This window comes from Dermacentor variabilis, unplaced genomic scaffold (assembly GCF_050947875.1).
Source record: "Dermacentor variabilis isolate Ectoservices unplaced genomic scaffold, ASM5094787v1 scaffold_15, whole genome shotgun sequence".
NCBI classification, from domain to species: domain Eukaryota; kingdom Metazoa; phylum Arthropoda; class Arachnida; order Ixodida; family Ixodidae; genus Dermacentor; species Dermacentor variabilis.
The window spans coordinates 4341157-4366977 of record NW_027460313.1 but is presented as its reverse complement, the minus strand read 5'-3'; the positions used below and the strand labels follow the sequence as shown (position 1 = coordinate 4366977).

At 47.0% G+C, this 25821-nt stretch overlaps 1 protein-coding gene across 1 annotated transcript in view; it reads right to left on the bottom strand.

Annotated features, from left to right (window-relative positions):
- Positions 1 to 11428: 11428 nt before the first annotated feature.
- LOC142567961 (salivary peroxidase/catechol oxidase-like) overlaps positions 11429 to 25821 on the bottom strand; it is a 135748-nt gene continuing 121355 nt past the window's right edge. Inside the window, exons 15-17 of the mRNA XM_075678064.1 lie at positions 15872 to 16041; positions 11775 to 11877; positions 11429 to 11661 (exon numbers count right to left, since the gene is read on the bottom strand). Coding sequence (XP_075534179.1) covers positions 11580 to 11661; positions 11775 to 11877; positions 15872 to 16041 — 355 coding nt within the window. The 3' untranslated portion in view covers positions 11429 to 11579. The remainder of the gene's footprint in view (positions 11662 to 11774; positions 11878 to 15871; positions 16042 to 25821) is intronic.

Sequence of the window (25821 nt, the reverse complement as noted above, 5' to 3'; positions counted from 1 at the left end):
CAAATTATGGACGCATATTCTAAAGAAGGCCTGATAAGAGAACTGTATGCGCGAAGTCTGGTAGCTGTGTTAGCAAGGTGTAAGTGCCGTTTCAGGTAACCAAGTTTTTTGCATGCTTTTGTGGTGATGTGCTGAATGTGAGCATTCCAGCTTAAATTAGAGGTAAACAGGACATCCAAGCACTTGATTGAAGAGGCCGAGTCAACAGTAATACCGCGCATTGTATATTGGCCAGAGGTAGGTCGAGTTATCGAAGCAAATTTTACGTTTTAATTTATGGCAAGGTTAATTTCCATCTGCCATGTGTCATACCAGTCAGTTTTGTTAAATCAGACTGCAGCACAGAGATGTCGGCAGGGCAGCTTGTTTCATTATACAAGACGCAGTCATCTGCGAAGAGACGTATTTGTGAGGCAATATTGCCACATGGTGTGGCACAGCAAGGGGACTGAGGAGGAAGAGAACGAGGTTCGTGTCGGCATCGCGCGTCAACGGTTACGTTTCGGGAAGTACAAACACCTGGATCCCCATTCAGCGTGTATACTTCAGCAGGGTATACGCGACAATTTGATGGAGATTGCGGGGTACACCCAACTTATGCCGGAGACCCCGCTGGGCAGCAAGGACGTCGAACAATTGGAGTTGACTCTAGTTCACCGCACAAGCCGGTGAATACGAGGCCTCGCCCAAGAATTTGGAAACCTGCAGGAAAAAAGTGATGACTACGACCACTGCGACTTCTACGGAAAGGGGGACACCGACTTACCTAACGCTGCTGAACCCCCAAGTGCCGATGGCTTTTCATGGCGACATAATTGAAGACGTGGAAGACTGGCTGGCGCAGTTCGAGCGCGTGGCTGCGTTTAACGAGTGGGACAACAACGCCAAACTCAGGAACGTCTACTTCAGCCTCCAGGATGGTGCTCGCACGTGGTTTGTGAATCACGAAAGTGCCCTGTCATCCTGGCCTGAATTCCAGCCCAAGCTACTGGAGACTTACTCCAGCGCCGATCACCGGGAAAAAGCGAAGCGAGCCCTTCAGAGGAAGCTTTAGCTCAAGTGCTCCTATCTAAATACATGTAAAAGGAGAATTCGTTTTTCTCGGCAACTACTGCACCAAATTTGACGAGGTTTGTTGCATTTAAAAGACAAACGTAAAATCTAGTGACTGTTGGTTTCGAATTTTTGAGTTAGATCGTCAATTCTTTATGAAAAATTGGCAAAAATCGAGAATTTTCAAAAAACGAAACTATCAAGTTTACAACTCTGTAACTTAACCACTAAAAACGATAATACAATTCTGTGAATTGCATCTAATAGTACATCTAAAGCGGACAAAATTGATATGTTACACATGAATATAAAAAAATTTAATAATAGAGAAATACAACTTTTGCAAAACCGTTGTAACCAAAGTAACAATTGAATTTGGCCGCTTTGAATGATCTAATGGATGCCGTTTACAGAACCGCGATATCGGTTCTTGATGCAGAGCTATGAATTTATAAACTTCATGCTTCTATTTTTTTCAAACGGTCATATATTTGAAAATCGTTTTAAGAAAATTCAAGCCCTAAATCGAAATTCCGCTTCCAACAGTCAATAGAATTTAACTTTCTCTTTCAAATGCGACAAATTTCATCAAAATCGGTCCAGGGGTTATCTCATAAAAACGATTTTGCGTTTTACATGTATTTGAATAGGCCGCGTCGGAGTTGGGCCCGAGCTAAAGCTTCCTCTTCAGTCACGCGTCCAAAAGCCCAAACGAGAGCGTCACGATTTATGTGGAGGACATGACGCGTCTCTTTCAGCGTGCCGATCCGAGCATGTCGGAAGAGAAAAAGGTGCGTCATCTGACGAGAGGCGTAAAGGAACAGCTCTCTGGCGGTCTTGTTCGGAATACGCCCAAGACTGTCGCGGAGTTCCTCACCCAAGCCACCGCAATGGATAAGACGCTTCAGCAACGGTCGAACATGTACAACCGCCAAGTAAATTCCGCCTGCACTCCGGATACGCCGGTAGGCTTCGGGTGCGCCGTCGCCTTGCTTTGCGAGCTGATTCGCTCAGTGGTTCGCGACAGCTGCAGAAGCACCACGGTACGTCGCCACCGCCAGTCAGCTCCCTTGCCAGCGTCGTGCGCAACGAAGTACAGCAGGCACTGCAGGCATCTCTTTCCTGCAGTGAAGCGCCACCTCTACCAAGTGAGTACCGGCGGAAGACTTACGCAGAAACATTACTCAGCCCCGCCCAAGCTTTCGCACCTACTTATGTTGCGTCGCCAGTCGCGTCGCAATCGGCGCAAGCCGCTGCGACCACTCCGCTACCGCACTTCGACGACCGCCGAATGCCCGCGAGGAAATCAGAGGTTTGGCGAGCACCCGACTGACGACCGCTGTGCTACCACTGCGGCGAAGCTGGTCATGTGTATCGGGAGTGCCCCTATTGACGACTCGGCCTGCGGGGTTTTTCCATCGATTCGCCTCGACCTAGGTTTCACCAGAGGCCTCCCGACATCGCAGAATTCATCGAGCAACAGCGCAGGCCGGGTACATCGCAGCGGCAGTCACGCTCACCCTCACCGCGGCGATATTTCCCTGCTCGTGATACCACCTCGAGTACAACGCAAGGGAGATCACCAAGTCCACGCCGGGAAAACTGACGTCAGCGACCTTCCGAGGCGGGGCCGCTGATGCTCGACGCGCTGAAGACCTCGTATCGTGCCGACCGCAGAACAACGAAAACACGACGACGCCAGAACCAGTTCCCGCGAACAAGATTTCACTGGACATACCTGTGTTGATCGACGGCAGAAAAATGGATGCACTTGTAGATACCGGCGCCGATTACTCCATTATTAGTGGCAAACTCGCGACCGTTCTGAAAAAAGTTACGTTTCCCTGGAACGGCGCACCAGTTTGTACGGCAGGTGGCCACGTCGTCACCCCACTTGGCTTATGCACGGCGAGAGTAGAAATTCGTGGTGCTGCTTTTCTCGCTACTTATCTGGTTATACGCGAGTGTTCCCGCGATTTAATTCTTGGGATGGACTTTCTCCGGGAATATGGCGCCATTATTTACCTCCGCGAGCGCTTCATCACTTTCTCGACGCAAAGGGCAACAACACAGATCCGCACTTCGCGTTTCGGGCGACAGCATCACGATACCGCCGCGTGCAAGTGTTATGGTTCCGGTCAAGTCCGACGAGCTACAAGACGGTGAAGCCATTGTAGAAGGCAACATTTCTATAATGCTGACCCAAGGTATCTGTGTGGCGCAAAGTCTTGTGGAACTTCGTGATAGCCAGACAGCGGTCCTCGTTACCAACTTTACCTTTGAGCATCGGCACATTTTTCGTGGCACTGCCGTCGCCTACGCCGAATCATCAACGGACATCGTCGAGTGCTTTTCTTCTGAAGTGGACACAGACGACGGTTCGCTCAGAGACGTCGATGCAGACTCCGAGCTTACGGACAACCAAAAGAGCGCACTGCAGGAACTCCTGAACGAATTCCGCGCGTGCTTCGCTAGGTCTATTAAGGTGGGCCGAAGGCCAATAACGAAGCACCGAATGACGACATCCGCCGACGCACGCCCCATCAAACAGCAGTCTTATCGTGTCTCGCCGAAAGAACGTGAAGTAATTCACGTCCAAGTCAAGGAGATGCTAGTTGATGGTGTCATTCAGCCTTCGCACAGTCCATGGTCGTCCCCGGTCGTTGTGGTCAAGAAAAAAGGCGGAACGCTTCGTTTCTGTGTTGATTATCGACGCCTAAACGATGGCACCAACAAGGACGTGTACCCATGCCACGTATAGATGACTCTTTAGACAGGTTGCGGCGAGCTAAGTATTTTTCGTCTCTCGATCTAAAGAGCGGTTACTGGCAAATTGAGGTAGATGAACGAGAGCGCGAAAAAACTGCTTTCGTCACTCCAGATGGCCTTTACGAGTTCAGGGTACTTCCTTTCGGGCTCTGTTCGGCACCAGCAACTTTCCAGCGAATGATGGACACCGTTCTCGCTGGTCTGAAGTGGCAAACCTGCCTCGTCTACCTCGACGACGTGGCTGTTTTTCGGCAACATTTGACTACCACCTGAAACGACTGCAGCAAGTTCTCGAAGCCATCCGGTCAGCTAACCTCACCCTTAAGCCTCAGAAGTGTCAGTTCGACTACAAGGAGCTTATGTTTCTGGGACATGTGGTCAGCGCGGAAGGCGTTAGCCCCGATCCCGCGAAAACTGCCGCTGTAGCAACGTTTCCAACACCGACCAACAAGAAACGTGTCCGACGCTTCTTGGGCCTTTGCACATACTATCGGCGTTTCATCGAAAATTTTGCGAAGATGGCAGAGCCGCTGACTCGACTCACGAAGGACGATGTATCGTTCGTCTGGGCCTCAGAGCAAGAGACTGCTTTCACTGAGCTTCGACAGCGTCTGGTGCCAGCACCAGTTCTGGCTCACTTTGACGAGGAGGCGGACACGGAAGTTCATACAGACGCCAGTAACGTTGGTCATGGTGCGGTGCTTGTACAACGGCAGGAAGGTATTGAAAGAGTGATTGCCTACGCAAGTCGCACACTATCGCGTGCAGAGACCAACTACACCACTACGGAGAAAGAGTGTCTTGCCGCCGTATGGGCGCTGGCCAAATTTCGACCTTACCTCTACGGCTGCCCATTGAAAGTTGTAACCGATCATCACTCGTTATGTTGGCTTGCAAATCTGCGGGACCCTTCTGGATGACTGGCACGGTGAAGTCTACGTTTGCAGGAGTACGACGTGACCATCGTGTACAAGTCGGGCCGCATACACGACGACGCTGACGCACTCGTGCGCGCCCCTATCGACACTACCGACCAAGACATTGAGGATGACGGCGTTTTCCTAGGGGCCGTTAGCGTTACTGATTTATCCACACGGCAGCGCGCAGACGACTCACTACGACCTATATTCGAACATCTGGAAGGACGAAAGCCATCAATACCCCGGCACATCGCCCGAGGATTGTCGTCTTTTTGTTTACAACATGGCGTCTTGTATAAGAAGAACTCCGCCGCCACCAACAAGACATACCTTTTGGTCGTTCCAGCAGACCTCCGTGCCGAAGTTTTATTCACCTGTCATGACGAGCCTCCGTCTGGCCATTTGGGTTTTACGCGAACTTTTGATAGAGGGCGCAATACTTACTACTGGCCGAAACTTGCCGAGTGTGTAAAGCGGTACGTGCAAGCCTGCCGTGAATGCCAGCGCCGAAAGTCGCCAGCTGTGAAGCCTGCGGGATTGCTGAATCCGATTGACCCACCTGGCAAACCTTTCGACCAGGTCGGCATGGATCTTCTGGGCCCGTTTCCACTGTCATCTTCAGGCAACAGGTGGATAATCGTCGCTACAGACTATTTAACGCGGTATGCTGAGACTCAGGCGTTGCCTCGAGGCATAACTCTGCCTGAAGTGGGGTCCAGACCTCCTGCCAGCGACGCATACATCGGAACACGCAACAGTCGTCCATTGCAACGAGCGTCAAAGTTGGCATCATAAAATAAAGAAGCAGCTTATCGTCGCGCGCTTTCCCTTCCGCTAGCCACCATAGTTCCGCTTTCACGCTGCTGTCGGCTCTATCTTGGCTCTGTTTCTGGCCGCGCGTTTGCGTTTTGCGCAGAAAAGCCGTAGCGCCGTCTGCGGGCGCCGTTTCACTCACCGACGGCGCAACGTCACTATGAGACCATGACGTCACCACTCCTCGATGGGAGGGTGGGTGATTTGAACTGCGCTAGAGGTGCGCGGACGCTTCAGAACGCATTTTCTCTTAAATTTAGTCTCTTCTTCGTATGAAACAAGTGTTTCGAGGTTTCTGGGATGGTATTTCAACAGTCTACGTTGACCTAATATTAACCTTTAATGTGCCTTTAAACTTTTATTATGCAACTACTCCCGCCTGATGTTTACCGAAGGTCGAGCGTGCTTCGCTTTTTCATCTCGGCGATTTCTGGTGCATTTGCTGCCATAGCCGGGGCCACGGATAATAATGGCTCATAGGACCATAGTGGATCATAGGACCATAATGGCTGCGGATCATTTTTCCGCCTCAGGCCAGGCATCAAGCTTACGCTACTTCGAAGTCTCCTCTCACCACGTCAATCAACCATTCTGAATACATCTAAAGAAAAACAAAAAGAAAACTGGCACATCATGTAACGAATGCCCACGGTGTCCCGAATTTACATTTTACAAGATTTGGATTTCGTTGATTACTTGTTCAAGCTATTTTTGTCTAATTCTATTTGGTGCTCCTTAATATTCTTTTTCTACATCCCTCCCCCCCCCCTCCCCCCTGCCAAAAAAAAAAGGAAATCCTCCTACTACATATCGATCTACCTATAAACACAGTTGCCTGACATATAAGACCAGTTCGGGAGGCGGCAGTCTACTGCTGGTATGTCTATTTGAATTACGAAGCCCATTTCATTAATATAATATCAGCCGTAGTGCCGTAGCCATGGCACTGCGTGCACGACATTTATTCCTAATGAACAGGAAGGTGCATCCTATTAATTAGTGCGCGCTCAATTTATCGTAGGGCTTTATTTCGTCTATTTCGTCTTGGAGCGTGTCAGTGTGCCATCGAGTGCAATACAGTACGATCACATATATCATCATTCTCTCTCTAAAAGTCTATTGCATTAGATGTTTGCCGTTCGTGCTACCTGTAATTGCAGTCGCAATATTTACTTATTGTCGTCCCCGCTTTATTTTAGGGCCCATATGCCCAAGGAAGTCGTACAAAATTGCGGCGCCATCGTCGCATCTATACGAATGAGCACCGCCGACACGGAAGAAGTGTTGAATGTGGCCGGTCTGCATTTGGAATCTCACAACGTGACGAGGTAGAACTCTCAGCTGCGAATGACGAGAAAGCTCGGTACCACTTTTTCGAGTCATCCAGACCTGACAGAAACTATGCACGCGTGCAGGAAGACTAAACTGTCTAAATGTCAACTGAGCCTGGAGACAGACTTGATTGAGCTTCTCTCCCCTGTAGAGAAGGCACGAGACAGCCGGGCTTTTTCTTCCCGCGTTGCGAAATATCGAAGTTTCCCTTACCAAAATCTTAAACAAAGGTGCATGTCTTTGCGAAGAGCGGCTAAAGGCCTGCAACGTAGCCTGGGGAAGCGGTTCGCAAGCACGTGGACTTAGTCTCTTTTTTGGATTGGTGCCCTCCTAGATCCACAGTTTAAGACTTCTGGTGTTCAGCTGCAACAGCCGAGCAGATGCGTTGTGCTGTGCTGGGGAGCGAACCTCTTTTGTTAGGGCAGGAAAGCGCTTGCACCGTCGCGAATGCAGACTGAAACAGGACCAAGCAGACTGATGATTAAAAATATCGGGCAAAATTAAAAATGCCCACCAAGAAAATATCGCTGGATCATTTGCCGGGGAAATTTCTCTGTAGCTTGCAGAGGGAACATGCGCAGACACATTTGGAACAATGACCCTGACAAGGGAAAACGAACGCTAGCTCCTTTCCCTTTCTTTCAAGACTCACAAAGGCAGTTTTCACTGTGAATGCGATGTCAGCTGACGTGGAACGTGCCTTTTCTACAGCATCCTTGATAATGGCACCGAAGAAGCGAAATCGGGTGTCAAGCACCTCTTTCGAGCTGCTCATGTTTATGAAGCACAACACATTGACATAAGGCACTTGTTCTATCTTACTTTTTTGTTTTTAGAACTAACCGTTGATGCAGCCGTCATTTACACTTCGGGTTTTTAAAACTAAACGGTGAAGCGCCCGTTGACCTCACGACATTTTGTTGCAAACTTTAGATGAAGAAAACGAAAATAAAACTTCTTTTTGCACCTTGCACTGCTTGCGACCTTTACTGTAGCATTTAAATATCACGAGGGCACCTAAGCAAAAATAGGCTATGTCGTCATTTCAGCATTAACAGATTTAATCTTAAATACTATTAAAACATCACAAGCTGTTAAAACATGCTGACTATAAAAGAAATATAGGTAGCGGGATAACTGCCCCTATGGTAATTAGTAGGGTGATTGTACTGCACAAAACATGTCCCCAAGCAACTATCCCTCGACCATGGTAACGTGTTTTGCGTATTTTGGCAGTCCTTAACGCATCGGATGTATCTGATTACATCAACTTTATGGTGCGTTCATTGGTAACTCGATAAACTATCACGACGCCTTTCCCACGTTGAGGAATTACATGAATGGAATTCAACTGCCCGGCCATTCTCGGAGTGGTAATGGGCTAAGTTTCTTTCATTCCGAGGAATTGAACGGAATGGAATTGCAGCAAGTGCTGATTTCTCCGAATGGAATTGGAAGGAAATGGGGGCACCCATTCCGCAACAGCCAAGGTCGCAAATCACCACCTTGACGTGCATTTTGTGCCTTGGAGCTGCTTCAGTGCCGTGCCAAACCCTCCAATCGCGTCAGCGTTGACCTATATGGCCCGCTTCCAATGACACCGGATGAAAATCGGGGGATGATAGTTGCTGCGGACCATATAACACGCCCCGCCCAAAATGCTGCTTTGCAAACTGCTACAGCACGGGATGTATACCCTATTTCATCCTACATCCCTTTATCCTTCGACATGGCTCAACTCGAGAACTCCTCAGCGATAGAGGTCGTGCCTTGCTCTTCGAAGTCATCGAAGCTCTGCTTTTGGAATGCCACATTATTCATTGAACGAGCACGGCATACCATCCGCGGACTAACGGCCTCGCACAGCGGTTTATCCGCACTCTCGGTGATATGCTCGCGATGTACGCGGCATCCGATCATGGCAACCGAAACCGCGTTATTCCTTTTGTAACGTTCGCATACAAGACGGCGATACAAGCTCCTAAGTGATTTTTACCTTTCTTCCTCCTGTTGGCACGCGAGCCTTCGCATAACACCGATTCCCTCCTTCCATACCGTCCGAACGCTTCCGAGTGCCCATCTGTGTACGAAGCAGCCCGACAAGCCGAACAGTGCCGCCAGCTCGCGCGAAGCTGTATCTCACATGAATAGCGCCAGAAGGAAAGCCGTGCCGACTCACTTCCTATGCGCCAGGACCTCTTGTATGGCTGACTGTTCCTTCCCAAACTCGTCGGTTTTCCTCGAAACTCGTCCCAAAGTAGGACGGGCTTTACCGCGTCTTGAAGCGAACCTCCCCGGTGAATTTTCTCATCTATAGCCACCTTCTCCATCTGATGAAATGCGCCGGCGCGGACGTGAGCTCGTCCACCTGGCGCGTATAAAGCCCTCCATAGCCCTCTGACTCCAAACCCTCAGGTAGCCAGGGCGGCTTTCTTTTTTTTTTTTTGGTGGGGCGATTGTGAATAATCGCCGACGCTCGGCTCGCTTGCTCGCGCTGCTCGCACTGGTGTCTTTGAGACGGTGCATAGTCACTTGGAGGGAGTCAGAATATTATTTGTACTCCGCCTAATTAGATTTTGGTCTTGATTATTTAATCAACTTTTCAAATATAATTAGATTAAAAATGTCATTTAGAAAATTATAGATCAACGTGAAAAACTCCCGATGTAGCTTTCTGTTGATCAATCTGTGCCACGTAAAAGTGTTTTTCCGAGCATGAAAGAAGCCCCTGAATACACGCAAGATTGCCGCGCGACTGACCGCTCGAGGCACTTTGTGTATCTCCAAGTGTCTGAATGCTTCCAAGCGACGGCGAACATTACCGTTTGTCTGTCCAGTTTCGCGGCATTGTATATTTTTAAATCTTGTGCATGGTAGTTGGGAAACCCTGTTTATTTATTTATTTATTTATTTATAGTTATATTCTGCAATTGGAAAGCGCGGGCCCTACAAGGAATTACTACAATATTTATTGCTTAAACTCTTAAATTTCACATCATACTCTGATTTGTCGTGCGCATTATGGCTGCCGCTTCAAGCAATTTATTTCCTCTGATGGCATTACAGCGCTATTTGGCACAATTGTTAAAGAGCATTTCTATTTAAAAAAAGCGATTATACTTTAGTTTTGCGAAAAGCAAATGGATCTGTTTGCGATATATCAGCCGAATTGTACAGTGCACATCTCAAGACTCAATCGGTCAATGTGCCGCCTGCTACGCGCGTGCGCTTTACATACACACATTTGCAAAAATTATTTACATCAGTGTATAGATAAATACAAAGTCAGGATAAACCTTTATACTTATCGTACGAAGCCAAGCGCACTGTATTTCTGGTGTTGTGTCCGCACTTGTCGTTCGCAGAGTAAAAGTAGCTTTCAAAAAGGAGCCATACGTAACACATGCGCGCTAATGAAAAACACTCGCATAGACAGTCACAACGAGGTACAAAACTCGAAACTGTTGAATTTATTTAGGTCAGAGCTATGTTTCTGCACTGGCGGTGCTTCACAAGAGGAGTTATTTGTACAAAAATGGAGATTTGTGTGCGGCTGAGAGCCATATACACGTGGATGAACAACGGGCAAATGACCCCAAGCCGTCCTAATAAAATGAAAGTTGTCCTTGTGACTGCCCCTGGAGGGGTGAGCGTCTTCGACAAACATTTAAAGCAAACACACAATTCGCTCTCTCGAGAACGTTTACCAGTGGCGAAGCACGTGCGTGCTAAATTTAACATAGGTCGTTCCCTCCAGGCTGCAGGCGACGGAAAAGCGCACTTGTCGCTGACGATATGTCGTTAAATATTTTTGCTTTTTCCTAGCACGCATCGCCCATTCACTAACCAACTGTCGTTTGCCCGGTGGCGTTTAGCGGCACACGCTACGGTCTGCGCTCGCTGCTGTGCAAGTGACATGTTTGTCGTGATCGTTTTCAAAGTTAATGTAAAGCATCGCTACAGCAAGCAAGCACACCATAGCCGATCAGGCTGCAGTGTTGAAAAATTAACAAGAGCAGGATCGACGGGGAAGACGACACACTTCAGCCATCGTTGATTATGGTTGATCTTTTACGCAAAACACGAGGGCGCAGCCATATTCGAAATTTATAACATGAGCGAACGAGGAAGTGACGCATAATTCGCATGGCTTCGAAATAATAATGAACTCCCTGTTTCTACGAGCCAGAACCGTGATCTGACAGGTAGGCACGCTGTACGGAGGGACTCTTGATTAATTTTGACCATCTGGTTTCCTTTCTCCTGCAACTAAATATCAGTGCACGAGCGTTTTCTGGCCCCATCTAAATGCTACCGCCACGGCTGGGAAGGAAACTAGGGACCTTGTGCTTAGCAGCGCAATGCCGTAGCCACTAAGCCATCAGAGTGGGTAAGCATATTGTTTTTATACCGCGGTAAAAAGGTAACATTCAGTATTCTCTGTGCGGTAATAAGGCTCCAGCCTGAAGAGAAAAACACCAGCCGCGTTGTCTCGCGGTCTGTATTTACGAATTCACTTACTACAAAGAGATTTACCATAGTAACGCTTGTGTATATGCGAAAGTTTATTCGCCATAGTCCAGCAAACAAAAACGTATGTACATTTGAATTCTTTCTCTGTGACGCACACAGCCAACGATGTGCCCAAGAAGCGACAAGTCAAAGGCTGCACCGGGTGTCCGTGGCAAAAAATTACGTCCACACTGGCTCATTCTGCCAGTTGTCGAAATCGACCCTTGGAATGTCCTCGCTGTTACAGTCAACCTTGGGATTCCTGCGCAGTTTGCGTACTCGTTAGAGCAATTACTAATTACAACAAATCTCGAAGGCTTGAGTGCGCACGCAATAGTGCATGCTGGCCGCTCATAGAGAGCATTGTTCACTCACCAGCTATTTTCCCGGATCATCACGAGTGGCTGGACGAACCTTACGTTAGAATTATCACAGATAATCCGTGCCAGGCTTGCTTTGCGGATTTCTTCGATTTGCACTGTAACACAAGAAACACAGCACATTGACAGTGTTACGCAACAAAGTATGCGCTCTCACACTATGGTACATAAAATTGAGCAGCTTGTTAAACTGCACTACACCTCATCAGCATGTAATCCGCAAAATTATCTTATTCAATAATTATTATGTTCGTAGGCTTACAAAAGGTAGCGTACTATGTGCTAAATATGTACCAAACAAAAAAAATTAAGCAGGCAGTCACTCAGTGTTGCGACAACGCAGCAAGTGGAGCCGGAGATATACTGGTAACTAGCCTCTCCACAAGAAGACACATTGAAAGAGATGTGCAAAACGATCCGCACACGATGCAAGGCACTCTTGTCTGTAGGAGTCGCCAACATACTATTCCAAAAGGCTTTGATGCGCCGCTTAAGCTCGCACTATGGAGAGTTGTGTCTATATCCAGACCTGGCCTATCGGTCCTGTAGTTGCGTCAATGCTCGCTTGAGGGAGCAGGTTACCGCTCACGTCGGGGTGGCTGTTTAGGCCTGTTCTCTAGGACGAGACCACACGTGAGCTACTGCCAAGAAAAAGTTGTCGTTTAAGGCGACATGATTTCTTTTCACGAAAAGCATTCAGTTTATCGCAGTCGTTGAAAGCAAACTTTTCGTTTGCTCTGCGAGTGAACCCCGCAAAAATGAAGAATGAGGCAATCAGTAGCACGTTTTTCGCATGGGGTGGCTTCCCGCAGGTTGCAGAGCCCATCGGAACTCTGTAACGACCGCGTTGCAAGCGTTCACCCCATCGCACAATATTTTAAGACGATTGTAGCAAGGCGTCCGAAAACAAGCCTACCGAAACTTGTCTGACATGGACATAGTACGTGGACATATACAAGGTGTGTTCGTGATAGCTAAGGATGCATTTGAACGTGCTTTAGCTGCATTTTAAAGAGACCGTCGAAAATTATTTAAGTACCCCGTGTATTCATGCACATTCTGTAGTTTATTTTTTTCATTTTCTTTTGAGAAACGCGTGCAATTTCTTTAAAGAGAACTTTTTACATAGGCGCGCTCCCTCGGCGTAAGCCTGTGGGCACTGAGAACGATAAGGATAACGTGCCACAGTACTTGAACTCGAAGGTAGTAGAACTTTGCAATAAGGAAAATAATCTATTTTCTTGGCGTTGTCTGAAAAACGTCTGCAACTTGTGACAGGCAATTTTAGGACCCTTCTACTTAGGGCATGTAGTGACCACGGATCCGGATCATGAGACTGAAATAACCAGAAGAATAAGAATGGGCTGGGGTGCGTTTGGCAGGCATTCTCAAATCATGAACAGCAGGTTGCCACTATCCCTCAAAAGGAAAGTGTATAACAGCTGTGTGTTACCAGTACTCACATATGGGGCAGAAACCTGGATGCTTACGAAAAGGGTTCTGCTGAAATTGAGGACGACGCAACGAGCTATGGAAAGAAGAATGATGGGTGTGACGTTAAGGGATAAGAAAAGAGCAGATTGGGTGAGGCAAAAAACGCGGGTAAACGACATCTTAGTTGAAATCGAGAAAAAGAAATGGGCGTGGGCCGGACATGTAATGAGGAGGGAAGATAACCGATGGTCATTAAGGGTTACGGACTGGATCCCAAGGGAAGGGAAGCGTAGCAGGGGGCGGCAGAAAGTTAGGTGGGCGGATGAGATTAAGACGTTTGCAGGGACAACATGGCCACAATTAGTACATGACCGGGGTAGTTGGAGAAGTATGGGAGAGGCGTTTGCCCTGCAGTGGGCGTAACTAGGCTGATGATGATGATGATGATGATGATAGTTGAATGCATAGACCTGGTTGTTTTATACTATCGGACATACATACGTACATAGCTAGCAACAAAACTTTAGTAGTGGCACCAAGGAGACAAGCGTTCAGAAAATACCGAAAACACAGGAGGATACAAAATGGCAAACGGTATTGCTTAAGAGAACCGGAAGGGAGGAAAAAGCGCATGCAAAACGTATGTTGTGAAGTGTCAGGTATGTAATAAAGAGCACGAGACCGCACGTGGTGGGCAATGTTACGATGCATGGTTGAGAGGCACTGTCATTTTTGAGCGGAAGTTCGGTACAAACGGAACAAACAATTAAAGGTGAAAAATCTCTAGTGCTAGTTTAAGATGAATAAAATCATTATCTAGTAACTTCTCTGAACTTCCAGTAGATATAGTTTGCGAGCTCTCGCAAATACAGTCGCAGCAGAATGCATCTAACACTGGCGAAAGCGAGCACGACATCTTGTGTTTGCCATCTGTCGCCGTATGCCTTGCAGAAGCACTCATTTGCATACGTTGCTACGTGACCAAAAATGCATCCTCCTGTGTACAAAAACATTCTGCTAATATGAGTTGCACATTTTCTTCGATATGATTGAAAGGGAAAGCATGCAGTCGCAATGTTATCTCTGTGAGTAAGTAAAATGTAATGCGTTTTTTTTCCCGCTTCATCTTGAGTGATTATAGTCGCATAAACTTGTAATGCTGAAAGGTTACCTTTTTAGCATCGTTCATATTAGGCATAATTGTTATTCATATCTCTCCCTGACTATGTGATCGCGTTTACGTATAACAAATCACGGCAAAAACATTTGTTTTAATTGACTTAAGACAAACTGCAACGAAAGTAGAAAACACGTACACGATATTGTGCACAATATGAATGCAAGGAAAATGAAGGCAGCGCCGAGAAACGGGAACACCTGAAAATCTCTAAACACGCTGATTGCATGATAGAACAAGGTTCCCATGCTGCATGTGGATACGCCCACTGAGCTTATGCATGTTTACAGCGTGCGCCCAGCCTTTTATTCCCGGCTTGTGAACACAAGAGCGAAAACTCGAGCCGTTCTTTCTCGTGTGCCAAACTTTCTGCACGTTTTGCTTTGTACTGCTTAGCAAGTTCCGGCAGCTTGGTCCTTCTGAAGCTGTGTTCAATATTGCTTTTGTACTTGCGGAAATTCCAGCTTCAACACTTTGCAAAGCTCACAAAGCCGTGGAACTATGGGACTCGGCTATCTTCTGTAGTGCTCTGTGTGCGGCGTCACGCGTTGCGACGAGCTTTCCCTTTTCTTCCTTTTCTTCTTTTCTTTCTTTCCATTTCTTTTATCCTCTTTTCAAGCTGGTGGCTATGGTGTTCCTTCTAGAAAACAATTGCTAGGCCCACTTCTCTTTCTGGGTATGTGTGTTCTTGAATATGTTTGCATAATATATAATAATAATAACAAAGACATCATAACTATGACTGCAAGTGAAACGCAAAAGTCGCAGTTTCTCCCGAAAGGCAAAGCATGGATTGCGATAGCAAATTAGTGCACAGCTATAAAAAGTAAGGCTAGCAGTTTTATCGGCTGTATATACTTGTAAACCTAGGCATACTAACTAAATAAACAAACACGGTGTCACGCGCGCAACACAAAAATATGAATACATCTCACTCGATGACCGTCCAAACTCGCTGTCGAAACGCTGGAGTGGGGAGGCGCGGCAGCAGCAGCGAGCGAACTGACCTTCGCGCGGTGTCTCGCATCCAAGTCGAACTGTGCCGCGAAAATACAGCGCTAGGTGGACTAACTCCGTCGCAGGTGACTTTCAAGATACAGCGGCCCGGGTGTGCGCAGCCGCTCACGCCGTCCGGAGTAGTAGAGTGCTCGCCCCCCCCCGCTCTCTACCGATGGCGGGCCTTGACCCCGTTGAAGATAGCTTTCGAGATGCAGCGGCTCGGTGTAAAACGCTCCCACCTCCCTCCCTCTCTTGGCTTGTTTCCTCCCCACTTTCCTCCCTTTCTTGAGCGAGGTTGGGCCACTATCACCGGCTAACTTTCGCACGCTTTCCCTCGCGCATACAGCAAGCAGCACGCGGCGACAATTTTATCGCCTTTGGACTTTATACGGAATCTCATGGCGACGCCTTCAATGCGCTTGAAGTGTCCATATAAACGTCAATGCAATAAAAAAATATCATTGCGCTTCGCATTCACCTACCCTCATTGAGTGATGACTCGAGGCCTCCGTTTTCGTACCAGAAGCGGTCGCCATTCTTCATCCTCCGGAACTGCTCGGCTATTGTGCAAGCGAACGTGGGACCCAACGCTGCTCCGCTCACCGGGCGCTCGTTTATGCCAGCAATGAAAAGGTCGATGTCATCCGGAAACCTGCGGAAACGTGCAATCACTACCCTATATCAAATGCCCTTGACTATCTTTTCACAGTTTACCGCGAGGTGTGGTGTTCTGCTACACTGGCACCACTTCGGAATTATAAGCCCTACGAGGCTCACAAAAGGATTGTAAATTGGTTGAGTTGGAATACATTTACGATAATAACCGCGCAGAAAAAGGAATGCAAATTTCGAAAGGATAGACTGATGGGCTAGTTGGCATTGCTTCATTTACAATACAGCGCGAACGCATTACACAAGATGGCAGAAACACGGAGAAATGGCGCCACTTACAATAAAAAGTTATTAAAGTTTTGCATCGATCCATCCATCCATTGCAGATAACCGGTATATGCAGGCTCTCCTTTTAGACCATACAGAATTTTTCATAAAAAAGAAACTGCAGCGTGGCGTGCTTGCAGAGTAGTTCCTAGGCGAGGTAGACATGATTTTCCGCTAATACCGCGAGCTTCACAAGACTAATATCAAAGAATTCATGCACTTTTTTTATGAGTGCCTTAGAGGCAGTAATTTAAATGGCGAATTTTTAGGCAATCACACTATGCACTCATTTTTTAAAATCATTATAGTTTCACCACAATGGAAATGGTGATAGATTTAGAATAGGTTGTGTATATATATATATATATATATATATATATATATATATATATATATATATATATATATATATATCTTCTCCAACGAAAAATTCATACAATACTGAGAACGAGGGTAAAGAATGGCAAACAAGAAGAACGCAAGGCAAATAAAATAACAGACTGAGAGTAGTAAACCAGAAAAAAATGTAAGGAAGATAGTTGCGTACTATGGTACGTGAGATACCTGCGCTCTTAGGTTGAAAAGTGGAAAGGTCAGTAGGTTAGCACAAAAAGGTACCTGAGGGAACAGTTGAAAGAAGGAAGCCAGACAGGAAAAATTTAACAAAAAAAAGGCGAAATCAAGATGACGTGCTTAAGGCGGCGTTATGACAATTGAGATTTATGGTTACGAAAATTCAGCAAAAACACGAGGGACACATTGTCCCTTGTGTTTGTGCTGAGTTTTCGTAACCGTCAATCCCACATTCCAACTAGGCCAATTAGCCGGCAGTTGAAATGACTGAAAGCACTCACGTAATTTGAACATCCCAGAAGGAAGGAATGCTGTGCGAGATAGTATTGCATACTGATGAAAAAATAGCGTGACACACAATGGACCAAGAAAGATCGAGGCCAGAAGCGTAGACTAACAAGCGCTTCCGTCGTGTCCTTCTTTTCTGTGTCCCGTTATTCCCGTTGTTTGCTAAAGAATGTATTCGTACCAAAAAGGCCGGCTAGCCACTATTCTAAAGCGGAATATATTCACCGAAACAATACCATGCGAATACGTGGCACACACATGTGTCCAAAACGTTTAAATATAAATAACCACGTAATCAATTTTTAAGCTACAACCTGGGTCCCAGCTAACGCGGGCTAAGCTGTTTAAGGGAAGTGCTACGAGATAAGACGATGGTACGGACGGCGCTTTGTTAGCAGTCCCCGTGCGCACACTGGCGAATTTTTTCAGTTGTCATTGATTAGGCTGTTACTCAAAATAATTGCCTAAATTTCTAATTACTTGCATAATTGTCCAACCTCGAATGTGAAATTGCGCATCACATTCAAACACATTACAATCATCAGTTTCTCTCTCGCTAAGTTTTACCCTTTTGTGCACGTTTCAAAGTTGGGACGCAAACCCCGAAAAAGAATGCGAACTGAAGGCGGACCCGTGTGGTTTCACACATTCGACAGCAGCGCTCTCATCAGGGGTTTTAAAGAATCACCGCTACTCATTGGTGGAGTTCGCGACCACAAAAAAATAATTACAAGGTGATGGCGTCGCTGTTCGATGCTACTACTTGCAAGCAGCTGCGGCAGGCTTTCCCTAATTTTTTTTTTTTTTTTGCTTTGGTTCAGTCGTATTTCTTATCATTGCCCTGAGCCGCTGCGCATGACTTATGCAAACAGCGTGACGCGGGTGTATGTGTCACGTTCCCTTGTCTTGTGAAAAGTGGTATACATCGGCATATGAGTAACCATTTAGTGGATCCAAAGCTTCGTTGAAAGGGCAGCGGTCTCACAATTTATTCCTTCATTCTAAAGAATGGAAATGGAAGCCCTTGCTTCACGTTAGAAGGTTTTGTGAAGGCACTTAGATACCACTGTGTGGCTGCTTATGTTTAAGCGATTTCGCACATGAGTTTGCTATGTACGTATATATGTGTTTCTGTCTGTGAAACCCCATGTATAGATGAATGGATAAAATTTGAGTAAACGTCCGGCAAGATTTAACGTGACGCGGGCTTAGGTCTCCCACGGGGCAACGTGACGGGCCTGCCTCAACGCCGCCTCACGCGCTTGCTGGACTGCCCACATCTGGATGTCGAGGTCTGAACTGCGCAGGGCGGTGGTCCATCTCGACGACAGGGTCTCTGGAACAACTGTCATCCTTCCTATAGCCAAATTGCACTCTAACAGCATGTGTTTGAGCGTTGCTAGTCCTTCCTGGCAGTATTTGTACGTGTCGTTCTCATGCTTATCTGGGAAGGTACGTTTCAGATGGAATTGGTTAGGAAACGTGTTCGTCTGGGGCTGTCTCCAAGCGACGACCTGCCTCCTGTTCAGTTTGGGACTCGGCCGTGGGTATATCCTTCTTGTGTTTAGATATGCACTGGTTATGTCATTGTATCTGGTGAACCTGTCCCGTACTGCGCGAGTAGTGTTCGCTATCATGCGGGACGCCTTGGCCTGTTCGGCGTGGCGGGTCATGTCTCGCGCCATCCGGTGAGCCGTCTCGTTTACGTTCGGGAGCGCGTCGCCTTTCGTGGTGACGTGCGCTGGGAACTATACGATTCTCGAGCTCACGGTTTCGGATCTGCCCGCTTTGGCCAGAATGGACAGGGGTTCCTTGGAAATTCTACCTTTGGCGTAGTTCTTTACGGCCGTTTGGAAGACGCTTAGTACGACTTCGCATTCCTGTTCTGTGAGGGCCAGCGCGATCGCTACTTCCTCCGCTATTTCCGAGTGTTTGATGCATACATATGGATGCATGTGGTGCAGCGGTGGCGTAGAGGTAGAACACCCGCCTCGCGTGCAAGAGGTTTGTGGTTCGACTCCCGGTGCCGCGCAATTTTCCACTGGATTAAAAAAAATCCGCGTGTTGATAAAATTGCATAAACAGGTCTGGAGTGTGTCCTGATCCCGGTGACCAGAACCGGTAACGCACTCCCTCACCACAGCAGGATTGGCCACCCTGGTGCAGTACATGGCCACAAACTCCTATATGAACACAACAATCAAACCCCGGCCCTCAGTCCCCAGCAGCTCCGAATCAACTGACCACGGCGGCGGTCAGACCTGCGACGCAGCAGCGGGTGCTAAGAATCCCTGGCTCCGGACAGGCCGCCATTGGAACATGAACCTTGCAACGTTTTACGCTATAACGTTATCTAGTGAGGCGAGCCTAACAGTGCTATTGGAGGAATTAGAGGGCAGTAAATGGGATATAATAGGGCTCAGTGAAGTTAGGAGGCCAAAAGAAGCATATACAGTGCTAAAATGCGGGCACGTCCTGTGCTACCGGGGCATAGCGGAGAGGCGAGAACTAGGAGTCGGATTCCTGATTAATAAGAATATAGCTGGTAACATACAGGAATTCTATAGCATTAACGAGAGTGTGGCAGGTGTTGTTGTGAAACTTCATAAGCGATACAAAATGAAGGTTGTACAGGTCTACGCCCCTACATCCGATCATCATGACCAGCAAGTCGAAAGCTTCTATGAAGACGTAGAATCAGCGATGGGTAAAAACAAAATACACTATGCTAATGGGCGACTTCAATGCCAAGGTAGGCAAGAAGCAGGCTGGAGACAAGGCAGTGGGGGAATATGGCATGGGCCCCAGGAATAGCAGGGGAGAGTTATTAGTAGAGTTTGGGGAACATAATAATGTGCAGATAATGAATACCTTCTTCCGCAAGCGGGATAGCCGAAAGTGGACGTGGAGGAGCCCGAACGGTGAGACTAGAAATGAAATGGACTTCATACTCTGCGCTAACCTTGGCATCATCCAAGATGTGGACGTGCTCAGCAAGGTGCGCTACAGTGACCATAGGATGGTAAGAACTCGAATTAGCCTAGACCTGAGGAGGGAACGGGAGAAACTGGTACATTAAGAAGCTGATCATTGAGTTAGCGGTAAGAGGGAAAATAAAGGAATTCCAGATCGAGCTACAGATCAGGTATTGGGCTTTAACTCAGGAAGAGGACCTTAGTGTTGAAGCAATGAACGACAATCTTGTGGGCATCATTAAGGAGTGTGCAATAGAAGTCGGTGGTAAGTGCGTTAGACAGGATACCAGTAAGCTATCGTAGGAGACGAAAGATCTGATCAAGAAACGCCAATGTATGGAAGCCTCTAACCCTACAGCTAGAATAGAACTGGCAGAACTTTCGAAGTTAATCAACAAGCGTAAGACAGCTGACATAAGGAAGTATGATATGGATAGAATTGAACATGCTCTCTGGAACCGAGGAAGGCTAAAATCAGTGAAGAAAAAACTAGGAATTGGCAAGAATCAGATGTATGCGTTAAGAGACAAAGCCGGCAATATCATTACTAATATGGATGAGATAGTTCAAATGGCTGAGGAGTTTTATAGAGATTTATACAGTACCAGTGGCACCAACGACGATAATGGAAGAGAGAATATTCTAGAGGAATTCGAAATCCCACAGGTAACGCCGAAACAAGTAAAGAAAGCCTTGGGAGCTATGCAAAGGGCGAAGACAGTTGGGGAGGATCAGGTAACACCAGATTTGGTGAAGAATGGTGGGCAGATTGTTCTAGAGAAACTGGCCACCCTGTATACGCAATGCCTCATGACTTCGAGCGTACCGGAACCTTGGAAAAACGCTAGCATAATTTAAATATATATGAAAGGGGACGCCAAAGTCTTGAAAAATTATACACCGATTAGCTTACTGTCCGTTGCCTACAAAGTATTTACTAAGGTAATTACAAATAGAATCAGGAACACCTTAGACTTCCGTCAACCAAAGGACCAGGCAGGATTCCGTAAAGACTACTCAACAATAGACCATATTGACACTATCAATCAGGTGATAGAAAAATGTGCGGAATATAACCAAGCTTTATATATAGCTTTCATTGATTACGAGAAAGCGTTTGATTCAGTCGAAACCTCAGCAGTCATGGAGGCATTGCGGAATCAGGGTTTAGACGAGCCGTATGTAAAAATACTGAAAGATATCTACAGCGGCTCCACAGCCACCGTAGTCCTCCATAAAGAAAGCAACAAAATCCCAATAAAGAAAGGCGTCAGGCAGGGAGATACAACCTCTCCAATGCTATTCACAGCATGTTTACAGGAGGTATTCAGAGACCTTGATTGGGAAGCATTGGGGATAAGAGTTAATGAAGAATACCTCAGTAACTTGCGATTCGCTGATGATATTGCCTTGCTTAGTAACTCAGGGGACCAGCTGCAATGCCTGCTCACTGACCTGGAGAGGCAAAGCCGAAGGGTGAGTCTAAAATTAATTTGCAGAAAACTAAAGTAATGTTTAACAGTCCCGGAAGAGAACAGCAGTTTACGATAGGTAGTGAGGCACTGGAAGTGGTAAGGGAATACATCTATTTAGGACAGGTACTGACTGCGGATCCGGATCATGAGACGGAAATAATCAGAAGAATTAGAATGGCTGGGGCGCGTTTGGCAGGCATTCTCAGATCATGAACAGCAGGTTGCCATTATCCCTTAAGAGAAAAGTTTATAACAGCTGTGTCTTACCAGTACTCACGTACGGGGCAGAAACCTGGCGGCTTACGAAAAGGGTTCTACTTAAACTGAGGACGACACAGCGAGCTATGGAAAGAAGAATGATAGGTGTAACGTTAAGGGATAAGAAAAGAGCTGATTGGGTGAGGGAACAAACGCGAGTTAATGATATCTTAGTTGAAATCGAGAAAAAGAAATGGGGCATGGGCAGGACACGTAATGAGGAGGGAAGATAACCGATGCTCATTAAGAGTTACGAAATGGATTCCAAGGGAAGGGAAGCGTAGCAGAGGGCGGCAGAAAGTTAGGTGGGCGGATGAGATTAAGAAGTTTGCAGGGAAAACATGGCCGCAAATAGTACATGACCGGGGTAGTTGGAGAAGTATGGGAGATGCCTTTGCCCTGCAGTGGGCGTAACCAAGATGATGATGATGATGTTGATGCATACATTGCATGCGATTCTGATTTTGGAGTCTGTGTCAATGAATACAGCGCAGTATTTATGGCTATTGGGATATTCCGCTGCGTCGACAAAGCGCGCGCGTCTCTCCCTGCTGAGTGAACGGAGCCGATTTTCGGCTCTTACCTTTCTTCTGCCTTGATTGTAATCGGGGTGCGCGTTGTATTATAGCGAAAGCTTTACTGGCCACGAACTTGCAATTTCGCCGTGGCGGTGTTCCGAGGAGGCACATGAAGTCACAACGCGCACCTCGCCACGGATATTTCTCTCTCTCTCTCTAGATCCCTACTCACTACTGCGCATGCGCCACTAGTAACTCCGAGCCACAGGTGTTCCGGCGCGGCAAAGCACCGCACCTTTCCACTTCCGCCGTCTGGTATGACGTCACACCGCGTTCCTCGTCGTTGCGCTCGCCTCCGCTCGCTTCGCCAGCTGCATAGCATGCCTGATAACATGTCGGAGGATTGAAAAGGAGAGCTCGCGTGCGCCGCAACAACAGTTGAGGCGGCAGTATGGACGGCGACAATTCTGATAAGCAGGAGGAGGCCTGGAATCGACATCGGAACGAGATGAAGAGGAAACGAATAGCCCAGGAAACCGACGAACAGCGCGCCGAACGACTGGCTGAACGCCGCAACATAGCTAGACAACCAGAGAAACCTGGACTTGTAATCAAGATTAACCAAGGCTAACCATCCTATGCCTTAGCTTTCGCTGCATATGTCCTGGCACAGCCGAGCTAAGCCACTGCCAATTTTTCATTTTGTTTTATTCAGGGGGTTTAAGTTTACCAAATCAACACTGTGGCTCCGAGAAACACCGTAGTGGAGGCTTCTGGATTAATTCTGAACACCCGGTGTCGAGCAACTAAACGTAAGCACAACGGACTTTTTCAATTTCTTAGCGCTCTCAGATTGAGAAAGCGTCCTACGTGGCAGCAGATCCTTTGTCTCGGGCGTTTTTTTTTTATTTTGCCGTTATTATCGCTAAAGTTCATCACATTTCCACATATCGTTTTCCGACTTGTTCCTATTCTTGATGTCATCGCATGGCGCCAGCGACGCGAGCGCTCTCACATCGGGCAGCATAAGGCGAAATTAATCTGTAGGAAGACAAATCACCGTTCGACACAATCGCCGTCCGACTCGGGGCACGCCACGAGGGCAGCGAGCTAGAGTCGCGACCGTGACGATGCATACGTAGAACCCCGCGTAGAGCTGCCGGTATTGCTTTTTCGCCTCCTTTCACAGGCGATGTGCGCGTATTTCAGGATGATCTGCTTGATATGCTCCTTGCGACGTGAACCGCAGGGAGATCACTTGATAAAGCAACGCACCTACACAAGCGGCAGTGTGTTTGGAGCGGCGCCCGCCATGCAGTGCTGTGAAGCGGCAAGCGAGGAACGATCGGGGAGGTTGGCGGCGGAGCTGCTTTCGCGTGGGCTGGCGAGAGCCTCTCCAAGTGCGTCCGGTGCCTCGCTCATTTCTGCTGTTGACAGTTTTTTTATTTATTTTATGTATCTGAGTAGCCTTCGCACCCGCTAGGGCATTACGGATGGAAACGGTGAAGCGTAAGTTCAATATGTACAATGTATACTATATGGGAAGACATTAGATTATAAAAAATTGATCTAAACCTCCAACAGAAAGACACAGAAAGAAAAGAACGAAAAAACGGAATTTATAAAATATCTGGTAGCGTGAAAAATTCAAACGAACTTCAAAACGCGGTGGAGACGACCAGTCGCCATCAGAACATGAGCTTCAAAACACAGTCGAATGAAAGAGGTAAACATCCTAGAGAAATACGTATTAGATGAAACGGAAAAAATACTATATATAATACTAAGTACGTGAAAACACTGCTCAAGTAAATCTTGAAGCCTATGTCGGTAATGGCACTTTGATACACTCTAAGAAGGTTAGAAATGCTGCGTGAAATGATGATTCTGTAAGCAAGAGAATGTTTAAAAGTAGAGAGTTTCATCTGAACATATATAAAAATAGAGGTGAACTTTGATAAATGTTAGTCCTGGAAAATATAGGTTTCACTTTATGAACATGGTCTGCGCGTGTCGAGATATGAGGAGCGGGAAGAATATAGGTTCGAGCGAATGAAATGTTGCTACGGGAATGACTATGGAAGAACGACAACTCTGTTAATTTCCTGCGCGTACCAAGAGAAAAAAATATTGATTCAATTCGTTAGGACACACACACTTTTACAGCGAGAGTATGAAGATAAGATCAACGACGCAGCTTTAATTGGGACTGATTCGAGTAGATTCGAGAGATTAGGGTGGGGAGGTGCCAAATCATGGACGCATATTCTAAGAAGGTCTTAAAAGAGAACTGCATTCGTGACGTCTCGCATCTGTGGTCCCAAGGTATAAGCGCCGTTTGACGTAACCAAGTTTTTTACATGCTTTTGTGGCAATATGTTTATTGTGAGCATTTCAGCTTAAATCGGGGGTCAAAAGTACGCCCAGGCACTTCATATAAGATGCTGAGTCGATAGTAAAACCGTGTATATTATACTTAAGAGAGGAAAGTCGAGTAATATAAGCGAATTTTACGAGTTTAGTTTTGGCTATGTTAATTTCCATCTACCATGCCTCACACCATCCAGTTAGTTTTGTTAAATCATACTGGAATGCAGTGAGGCTGGCAGGGCACCTTATTTCAATGTACAAAACGCAGTCCACAGCGAAGAGACGAAACATGTGAAGTGACATTAGTTACGATGTCAATGATGTAAATTAAATATAGCGATGTCTTCTGTCGGCGGCATGTGAAAATCGCTTCGAGGGACAATGGTCTAATGTCACGGTGTGCTGAATGGATGTCAGGGACTGTCGCTGAACATTATATTCAGGACAGTCGCACAGGATGTGTTCTAGCGTCTCCTCGCAAAGACAGGCATTGCAGAGACTGTTGGCGGACATTCCAATGCAAAATGAGTAAGATTTCGTGAAAACCACCCCTAGCCATAAGCGATAAAGCAGAGTCGCCTCTCTTCAGCGGAGTCCAGTTGGCATACAGAGAGGCATCAAAGATGACAGGTGGTATTGACGGTTGCTCCGGTTGGTATGGCTGTTTGGTGTGCACCACAGAGAGAGCGTGATCTCCTGTGCAAGCACTCGAAGTCTGCTAGCTGCGTCGGACCGTGAAAGTGGTGCTGCCCGAGCAGCATTATCGGCGTCTTCATTTCCTATGACGCCGCAGTGGCTTGGCAGCCACTGAAACGTCACGTGGTATCCTTTCTCCTGTGATGCATGGAGTAGACATCTATTATCAAATACGAGCTGTTCGTATGGCCCGCGACGCAGATCTGACACCACAGATTGTAGGGCTGCCTTTCAGTCAATGAAGATTGACCATTGTCGAGCTGGTTCCCGATTGACGAAACAAAGTGCAGCGCGAAGAGCAGCTAGTTCCGCAGATGTCGATGTTGTTGGGTGGTCAGTC